General features: G+C 36.1%; 1 protein-coding gene across 2 annotated transcripts in view; it reads right to left on the reverse strand.

Annotated features, from left to right (window-relative positions):
* LOC106151613 (uncharacterized) overlaps positions 1 to 9,044 on the reverse strand; it is a 12,700-nt gene extending 3,656 nt beyond the window's left edge. The window contains exons 1-17 of one of the 2 annotated variants that reach the window (XM_013524957.2): positions 8,885 to 9,044; positions 8,526 to 8,683; positions 8,282 to 8,342; positions 6,961 to 8,031; positions 6,282 to 6,461; positions 5,633 to 5,758; positions 5,317 to 5,460; positions 4,846 to 4,946; positions 4,592 to 4,709; positions 4,349 to 4,442; positions 3,859 to 4,106; positions 3,382 to 3,519; positions 2,880 to 2,980; positions 2,622 to 2,748; positions 2,335 to 2,438; positions 1,919 to 2,034; positions 1,669 to 1,749 (exon numbers count right to left, since the gene is read on the reverse strand). In XM_013524957.2, the coding sequence (XP_013380411.2) occupies positions 1,669 to 1,749; positions 1,919 to 2,034; positions 2,335 to 2,438; positions 2,622 to 2,748; positions 2,880 to 2,980; positions 3,382 to 3,519; positions 3,859 to 4,106; positions 4,349 to 4,442; positions 4,592 to 4,709; positions 4,846 to 4,946; positions 5,317 to 5,460; positions 5,633 to 5,758; positions 6,282 to 6,461; positions 6,961 to 8,031; positions 8,282 to 8,342; positions 8,526 to 8,666 (2,951 nt within the window). In that variant the 5' untranslated portion in view covers positions 8,667 to 8,683; positions 8,885 to 9,044. Of the gene's footprint in view, positions 1 to 1,668; positions 1,750 to 1,918; positions 2,035 to 2,334; positions 2,439 to 2,621; positions 2,749 to 2,879; positions 2,981 to 3,381; positions 3,520 to 3,858; positions 4,107 to 4,348; positions 4,443 to 4,591; positions 4,710 to 4,845; positions 4,947 to 5,316; positions 5,461 to 5,632; positions 5,759 to 6,281; positions 6,462 to 6,960; positions 8,035 to 8,281; positions 8,343 to 8,525; positions 8,684 to 8,884 lie in introns of both variants that reach the window. The other variant, XM_013524956.2, reaches the window with a different exon arrangement.
* Between the last annotated feature and the right edge of the window lie 987 nt (positions 9,045 to 10,031).

The following is a 10,031-nucleotide window of genomic DNA, read 5'->3' on the forward strand; positions in this document are numbered from 1 at the left end:
ATGACTTCCTATTCAAGTTCAATAGTAACTATGGACCTATCTCTGCCAGTTTTGGAGATAAAAGGGAAGAAAAATTTGCAAAGTTCAGTTCATGGTGAAAAGTAGGTCAAAGGTCAATTTCAAGGTCATAGTAAGATTGCCAGTATATGACTTCCTATTCAACTTCAATAGTAACTATGGACCTATCTCTGCCAGTTTTGGAGATATAAGGGACTAGATGTTATAATTTTGGAGTTACCATAATGTGCCTTAAATTTCGTACAGAAAAAATTAATTAAAATAAAGAAAATGCCATTTGGGTCAAAATTCTTGAAATAGGAGGTGCTCTGAAGTTTCAGAAGTTCAAATTTGATGAAATAATGTCATTTTTGAACACAAGTTGTCTGCTTTGCCAAGCCTTATGTTTTATTTTTCCAGAGTTCAAAATTTATTATCCATTACCGTACTGCACATTTTGCTTTTACCACCAATATGTACTTTTTGATACAGCGTAACTCGAAAACCGTATGGAATACAAAAAAACCGAGACCACTTCCAGTGTTGGGCTTTACATGCTCTACAAAATGCAAAAAAGAATGGGTCTCTAGCATTAACGGTTCCCGAATTAGAGACAGTTTTCAGTTTCGGTATCTTATGGCCGCTACTCCCGTGAAAATGCACCGATTGACCCCAAATTCATGGAGATGAAAGATGACCTGAAGGGTAACACTTTCCAATAATATTATTGGTTAAGTCTGTGTGGTGTCTGAATAACAGGGCAAAAAAATTTTTTTCGTAAAAAATTTCATTTTTTTGAAAATTTTGGCCCATTTGACCTTGAAGTAGAGGTCAAAGGTCAAATCCAAGGGTATATTTGAAATCTACACATATGACTTTTGGAAAGCCGTCTATAGAAATTTTTCCCATAACTCCTTCCTTAGGGTAGATAATTAGCATTTAATTTTGCCATTTTTAGACAAGGGTGCATTGCAATGAGTGCCACACCCAGACCCCAATACCGACAAAGCCCAAATTTTACGTGGAACGAGTTGAGATTATAGGTGACCTAAATCCATGAGATGGGTACGGGGGCCCTTACCGTCTAGGAGGAGAAGCGGTAACGGTAGCCGTCCGGCGGAGCCAACGGAGCCGGCGGAACGATCCGGACGGGACCGAAACCATGTGTACCGCCAGCGCTAACGCTGGTGGTACAATAAATGTAGATTTTCTTCCACCAATGAAAATATGGGCACTATTTGTTTGAATATTTATTATTTATGCTATAACATTACATAATTTTAATTTACTCAACATTATCTAATGCTATATAATAACTTTACACTATTCTTTTACTAGAGGGATCTTCCAATACAGGGGCCATCACCGACCAAATTTTAAACACCATATTTGTGTTTGTCCTTTACTTATGCTTTCGCTTGGGTTAATAGGGAGACATAAATGTGTATATTCTTCGTCAATTGCATGAAAAATAAGCTGATACTTAAACAGCAGAGCAAATCAAGGGGCTAATATATGTTGTCACATCTAGCACAGCCCCATTCCCTCATGTAGTCTGTAAGGAGCCAGAATATTGGTCGGTTTAAGCATCAGTTTAATTTTCAAACTATTGACAAAAGAACCTCTACATATCTAGTAAATGCTGAAGAGATTTTCAAAACTGGATATTACCTTCCTTTGCTCTGTAAAACTTTGTCACACATGTCACACTTGTAGCCATGAAATTCAGGGTCATGCAGCTTCTTGTGTGCCCTGATAAAGAAATCTTTGTATAAATATCTATAGTTATAAGTACAGGCTCTAAAGTATCCCCTATGTGTAATAGGCCATCCAGTGAAACCCAGACGTAATGTACAGAAAGCACAAGGATAATTAATGAATCTTTGTATAACACTGACTCTTTAACATAACAAATACTTGCATGAAGGAAGAGTGGCTTCCAATTTGTTTATCACAAATCTGGCAGTAGTATTCCGTAGTGTGGCAGCGAATATGCATGTTCAAACTCTCCTTTGTCTTGTAGAGACGGTTACAGTACTGGCAATGGAATTATAAAAGAAGGTGAAATGTTTAAAAATATTTGTTGCATTATTAAATATATTGCAACACATCTGCAATAACTTTATGTACAAATCTGAATACATCAGTATAAGAGAATGAGCCATCATGTGCTTATTTGGAATATATGCAGGTGATATTTGGCCTTATCTTTAACAATTCTTGAAAACTTTAGACATAAGCTCTTGATGTCTGTGCTTAATATGTGTTTTAACTGAGCAAAGGATAATTTAATGATTAATTTAATGAAAAATTCTGCAAGTATAATACAACACTTACAGGACAGGGAAGAGTTCGCTCGTTTACATGGGTCCTTTGATGACGGTTTAAGTCTGCTACCACTTTAAATGATTTGTCGCAAATATCACATTTGAACATGGAAGCTACATTTGAAAAAAAGAGATATTTGTGGTTTATCAATAAAAACTTTTAAAAATTCACAATAACATTATTTCATCAATTATACTTATAATGTACATGTATGCTCCATAATTAATTGAACTACGATAACCTGTGAAGCAATAATGTAGGTCTTTGTTAGAAGTGACAATTATACAAAAACTTACCCCCATCAATCTTTGTGTGCATCCGCTTGATGTGTTTACTAACATCATCCTTATTGTTAAAAGCTTTGTCACAATGAGTGCATTGGTAATTGCGTTCATTTGTATGAGTATTGTAATGTCTTCTCAGCTGAAAGTTAATAAACATGAATTCTTGAAAAATATCACCTGATCCCAGAAAAAAGGGTAGGGTGGAAAGCAATGTGTGTTCAGCTACCACTGCAGTAATAAGACCAATTCCAGATAAATAATGTTACTCACATTTGTTTTGATCTTGAACCGTCTGTGGCACAGGGTGCAGGCAAATGGGAGGTCGTCAGAGTGAGTCTTCTTGTGGAGATACAGAGAACTGCGATGACGAGCTGTGAGAAGAGAAAAACATCCTGCGGTAATCTTTTCAATGGGCAAAAATTATCAAACTTTCAGATACATAATTTTAAAATCACAAAGTTATATTTCTATGTGGTATTTGTGGTGCTTTTACTGCATAGAAAGGAACTAGTGAATAGCTTGTTTTTTAATTTTGTTGCTAGCACTAAAAAGGAATATTCTAATTTTAAGAAAATAATAAATACAGTATCTGTAAAATTCACAATTTTCTTAAGAAAAATTTCACATTCAATAGCGAAAGAAACACTTATTTACATCTTCTTAAATCAATCTATGTTTGTATACTTGGTTCTTTATATGACTCCAACATTACTGTTTACTATCAACCTACTGCAAAAAGTTCTGGTGACAAAAAGAACAAGAACAGACTTACTTGAATAGTTGCAAATGTCACAACTGAAGAGTTTCACATCTTTATGTTCATTCAACATGTGATCACATGCTTCTGTTTTGGTGTGATTAACTTTACTGCATAGCTTACATTCCCACAATTGGTTAATACCATCTCCAGCTAAAAATACAACAGCAGAGTCACTAATCTATGAAATTGTTGTGCTATATGCCTCTTACTGCTTAAATACAGCAGCAAAACAATAAAAACAAAATGAACTGCTTTATTTGGCAAATTACTGAACATAATGTATTATATATACTCAAAATCCCCAAAAACAATTTTTTTGTGATAGCAACTTAAGTGCTACTTTTTCAAATACTTACAAATTACTTGAAAAAAATAATAACTTAATAAAATTAAATAACTTAAATAAAAATAAAAGGGAGAGAGAGAGAGAAAGAGAATTTCTAAATTTTGGACTGGGCAGAATGATCCACAAAATGTTTAACATATTACCAGGTTTAAGCAGGAAATGAGGTAATAAGTCATTTTCTATATGTGATGAAAGTTTATCCCTGCGCTTCATCTTTATCTTGGCCTTCTGCGCTCTCTCCATGGCAGAGATCAGCTCTTCCTCTTCAGTTGTCAAACGGGACTTCTTATTTAACGATGTTGCCTCCCCATTCACATCCTCTACGTCTGTTCCAGACCCCAAAGTATCTTCTCCTGCAGTTTGCAGATCAGTTTCTGCTTGCTTCTCAGTTCTAAATCATGAGATAATTTTCAACAGATGACATAGTAAAATACTTATAAATTGCTTTCTGCAAAATGTAATATAGATCTCTTCAACCCCCATTCCCATACTCTCTCTTCTGCTATGTGGTAAGATGAAAATTATATTTTATCTTCATGCACATTCCTAGACTTGCTTGAAGACATTTACTGTTACTTACAAAATACCAAATACATGATTTATTTTAAAAAAAATCAATTAGCAAAAACTCACTGCAATTGCTTCTTGATGTAGTCCACGGTTCTTCTATTTGTCTTCTTTGCCCCTACCAGCTTTGTTTCTTTGCCCCTACTTGATACATCTTGTCCTAACAGAATATTTTTTAATAAATTCACTGACAGTAAATGGTTTAATATCAACTTAAACCTAGTCAGTTTCTGAGTTAATTAACATATTTTATTGCTATATGAACATACACTAAGATGCACAGCATCATGACACTGATATCTGACTTACCCTCTATGTGTACTCTCTGGATGTGGTTTCTCAGAGTTTTACTCTCATGAAATGCCATGTTACATTGCGGACACTCAAAATCTCTCACATCAAGGTGGTACTTCATGTGCATCTTCAGCTGAAATCAAATTGACTTGTTTGAACATTTGCTGACAGGTGCATTTTGTTTCAAATATTTAAATGGATAATGATTAAAAGGTAAATGTTATCTCCACATCAGACATCTTAAAAACTTTGTTTTATCATCAAATTACCTTCTGCTTATAGCGAAAGTCTTTTCCACATACATCACATGAATAAGGCTTGACAGTTGAGTGGGAGGCAAGGTGGTTCACTACTCCGACCTTCAGTTCAGCTAAAAAAATATTAAAGTCAAATCAATTTTCTCCTTTTATTCTAAACTTGTTTTAATTTACAATTAGAGCTAACAATTCAAAGGCAAATTTTTAAAATAAAAGTTAAGTTAAATCATATATATATAGGAAAAAATATAAATACATTACAGTGCAGGCAGCATCCCAGCTGTATTAACTATGTATGGAATGATGTCTCCATCTGAACTCAGCACCCTTCAATAAAGCTGGGGTTATATTACTCTGGGTACTCAAGAACTGGGGAGATATTCCCTACATAGCTTCCACATGCAGGATTACCACATTTTGCTTATGTGCCAGATTACAGTTTTGCCTTTAATGACAAATGACTTCAAAAGAAAGTTGTCCTACCTGTAAAGTCACATTTAGGGCACTTCCAAGGTTCAAACCCCCCATGTTCTTCTCTGAGATGTGCTATCATTGTTTTCTTCATGGGGGAGGTGAAGTCACACTGCTTGCAGGAATGCATTTTAGTTCCAAGAATACCTGGTTTATCTTCAAGAAATAGACATTTTTATAAGTTTTTGGCTCACTATTATTCAATTAAAAAAATAATAATAATGAAAAGAAAAATAACTGAAAGTTCATGCAAATTACAGTTGTTATCAACACTTAACTATTGTAATATCCTACTTTTCAAATATCTACTTTCGAAGAGTTTTCTCACCTTCGGCATTGGTGTAAACAACTTCACTGTAGTCTTCATACTTTGCCACTGGTTTTAATGACTTAATCAGCTCTTCTATCTCTGGGTCACTGCGGACAGGCTCTGGATCAAAATCTAATTTGACGTCTAAAAGTAAAGATATATAATATATCCCAGAAAATACTTGTCAATCTATATGATCCGTTGGATATCTTTAAAGACATCCTACATTCTAAGACACCCTGCATTATTTTAAAATAATCTTTATGTTAAAACATAAAAATGTGAACCAAATAATGTGCCCAGATTTTTCATTAATGACGATGATTTGTGAACAAAAAGAAATCTTCAAAGTAAACATAAAACATAAAAATGTGAACCAAATCATGTGCCCAGATTTTTCATTAATGAAGATTATTTGTTAACAAAAAGAAATCTTCAAAGTAGTTTACAATCATTATTACAAAACCTGTAAATCAGGTAGGGGTCATCTCATAAAACCCACAGAAAATGCAGTGTAACAAACAAAAGCTGCCGTAACAACCTGAAACAATTTCTGGAAAACAGTACCCAAAAGAACTCTAAGTACAACCCCCCCCAAAAAAAACACAAACACACAAACACACACACACACACACAATTTTCACCAGTAGCATTGAAACATAGTGACCTTCTTGTTCTTCTTCCTGCTGTTCTTCTGGTTCATTAACCAGCTCCACCAGGATTTTATCATCATGCTCAGAATCTGCAATCAGTCGGAATGTGTAAGAAATCTTTGGTTCTGGTTTCACCGGCTTTTCACCCTCTTTCACTATGTTTCTACTTGCCTCTGCTGAGCTACTGCCTGGCTCTGGGAATTGAGAAAAATAAATAAATAAGTGAAACATATTTGCAAACAAAATGACACTAACTGAAAACTACAAAAACTTACTTCGACTACCAACTTTGATATATTCTCAGTCTGAAATTAACAATGATAGTATATTTCACATACATACCAGGCGGAACAATACAATACAATAACAATGATAGTATATTTCACATACATACCAGGCGGAACAATACAATACAATAAAGTTTTTTTTCTGTCGGATAGAGTGAAAGTACAAACATTAGATAAGTAGCTATTCACCCACAGAATTAATTAAAGAATGATACACTGCTTACTGCTTCTATTTTTGACTACTTCTAGTTATTAAAATTACAACAGCAAAGTAATGCCTAGCCTAGCAGTTGGCATAGTATGATACATGATTACAGCTTGTTATTTAAGTTAACATTAAGACATCATTAGAAGTATCAAATTAATCCCTGCCTCACAAATCAGCGGCTTATTAACAGGGACTGACCTGCTGTGGATTCTGGGGCAACAGTGTCTACAAGTAGAATATTGGACCTAGGTGTGCCCTTATCAGCATCCTGCTGCAAAGTGGGCAAAGGATCAGGCACTAGGCTGCTTTCTGCTGCAGAAGAGGTACTCTGGACAGCTGGTTGGGCATCATCACCAGCAGAGAGTTCTATGACCTGTACTTTCTTTGGTGGTGAGGAGGGGGCAGAGTCTGATGCAACACCTTTAGGCTCTGTGATCTTGTATACCACTAATGTTCTCTTCCTGCCTGGAGCTTCTGGACTGTCTTCTCCTGCACTACCAGCTGCAGTGATGCCATCTTTTGTCACATTTTGAGATACTATGGAGAGACCTTTTGTCATATTTTGTGATGCTGTGGTGACTTCCTCTGGTGCATCACTTGCTGACTTATCTCCCAAGACAGATGCAGTCCTTTTACCTTCACTTTCTCCTGTAGTCCCCTCCGATACCCTCCTTTTTTTGTTAGACAAGACAGTTTTACTTGGCTGCAGAGTGGGCAGATCCACATCTTCGCCACTCTTTCTCTGAGACCTTGTCCTGGTCACTCTACCAGAAGGCTTTTCCACAGGTTTGACAACAGGTGTGTCTGAGGTCTTGGTTTCAGTTGCCATTGAATAGGATTGTGCCTGGGCTGATCTTGCACTTCTTCTAGTTGATGTAATCTCCTTTGTCTCTTGATTTCCTGTACTCCTGGGAGACTTTGCTCTTGTAGATATTGATGCAGGTTGCTTAGCTAGGACAGGGGACTTGGGAGGTGCTGAGACCGGGGATACTGATGACAAACCTGCACTTCTACCTCTTCTTGGAGAAGCATTACCCCTTCCTGATCCTAGCACTTTAGCTTGTCCATGTGCAGGACTACTCCTTGTCTGTCGGACTGAGTCACTAGCAGCTTGAGTAATTTTGGTTGTGGTGGGCGATGTTTGTGCCTTTGTTGGAGAGTCTGGTACTGCTGCAGTCTTTCGACCCTTCTCTCCAACTCCCAAAAGCTCATGTGCAGTCTTGACATTTCTTTGCCTGGAACTTCTTCTAGTGGACAACTGGTTTTGTTCTGTTGAAATTTGAGGGATAAAAATAATCTATTAAATTTTCCGACAAGTCAAAATTGTTGAAATAAATGAAGGGTCTTGTCGTAGGGGCAGCCAGCTTTTTTCTTTTATAATTAATATAATAATTACGATAATATTTTTAGAAAAAAACATCACTCTAATTGTTATTCTTATAAGATACTTCACCACTTCAGTAAAGCTACATACAGCTTAACAAAAGTAAAATACAATGAGAAAACAATTCGTGCTGACCTGCTACTGCAGTGCCACAAGTGGAACAAAACTTCCCATCCTTACATCCTGTACAGCATTCCTGTCCAAGAAAAACATCAAGCTGTATATGTAAAATTTTCACAATGGCTTTTAAAGGTGACGGATTAATTTATGAGAACATTATTAAATGCTTTTTGTTTTTGTTCAGAACGAAAGGCCATTACCAATTTCAGTTTACGATAAAATTTACAGGTAATGAATAATGTTTACTGTTCTCTCAGACCTTAGCATCTGTTGTCTTTAAGTTGGGTGATAGCGTTGCCTCCTCTGTAACTTTTGCGCCACAGTTTGGGCAGAACTTGAAGGAAGAATCCAGGTGAAATCCACACACCTTTCCATCAGTGCCCTTATGTTGACACTTCATCTTCAGGGTAAAATTTACTAAAGTAGAGAAACTACTTGATAAGTAATCTAGCTCTTCTTAAAGCAAAGTAAAAACCGAAGTGATTAGCATAAAGTGTAAAGACTCATTTTGATAAAGGGTATTAAATAAAGGTGCTCAAACATTTGTATGTGATCACCTTGTCTACCACATCAACATGAACGAGAGAGAGAGTTTATGAGAGCTTAAATATTGGATACCTTTAAGTCGTTGATTCAAGATTCCTGCTCCAAAGCCCTACAGTATTTTGGTTGATCGGCGGCAAGATATCTCAATTTTCAACACCGGCAAGATAACCGACGCCATTTCCCTCCCATTTTGTGCGACTGCGCAGTAATCTGTGATGTGAGTGTGAATCTAAAACACAATATCGGCAATCCTCGGCTGACTCCGCAAGCTCCATACAATCTTACAGAAGAAAGATCTAGAGTTGATGTATAGACAGCCCCGGAAGTTCTAGAATTTGATATAGCACTACCAATTTGCATTTATATTGCATGATAAATGAAATACGTTGCCCTCGCCCATGCATGCTGTAATCAGTGCGTGATTTGGCTACATTGCAAGTTACCATTAAAGTATCTGTCGTGTAGGCCTATTCTCCCCTTGAAAACAATGTATTTTATATAATTTTAACTATATTTTATTTTAAGACTTGAGTGTAGCGAAATTTAATTTTTGAAGATCTGTTTGATAATTTCAGGCTTGTAGAAATATCATAAGTTTCCACTACTGCCAATAGGTGGCGCAGCGATTTTTAATTGTCAACAAAAATCTCCGCCAACAAAAATGTATAACCGAATGTAGAAACTGCAACTAGAATAAGACCCCATTCCCACAGATTTTAGAACGGTCTATCCCCGTGGGGAGTCTCACTAGATAACTGTCAGCTTAGCCGGCTTAAATGTCTGTCCCGCCTTCTAAAAGCTTTAAGGGGGTAATTTACTTCTATGCGCGGTCGACTGGAGCGTGAACCCCAAGGGAGTAAGGTCGATCTACCCTTAGGGTGCATTCCCAGAGATTTAGATCGAACCAGAGATTTAGATTTAGATCGACCTAACTCCCCGGGAGTTCACGCTAAATTGCAGTCAGCCGAGCGCGCACCATAGTTAATTACCCCCTTACAGCTTTTAGTATAGGCCCCTATATATATATTGTAAGAGCATTATATATATATTGTAAGAGCATTGTAGAGTATTTTTTCCTTCATGTAATTATTCAATATACAGATTTTCATTAAATTAAGGTATTATTTTGCTTTATCAACGAAAAATTCTGAACGAAGAACTATATATATATATATATATATATATATATATATATATATATATATATATATATATATAT

Source organism: Lingula anatina, chromosome 1 (genome assembly GCF_051362555.1).
Source record: "Lingula anatina isolate TDL-2025a chromosome 1, LinAna3.0, whole genome shotgun sequence".
Taxonomy (NCBI): domain Eukaryota; kingdom Metazoa; phylum Brachiopoda; class Lingulata; order Lingulida; family Lingulidae; genus Lingula; species Lingula anatina.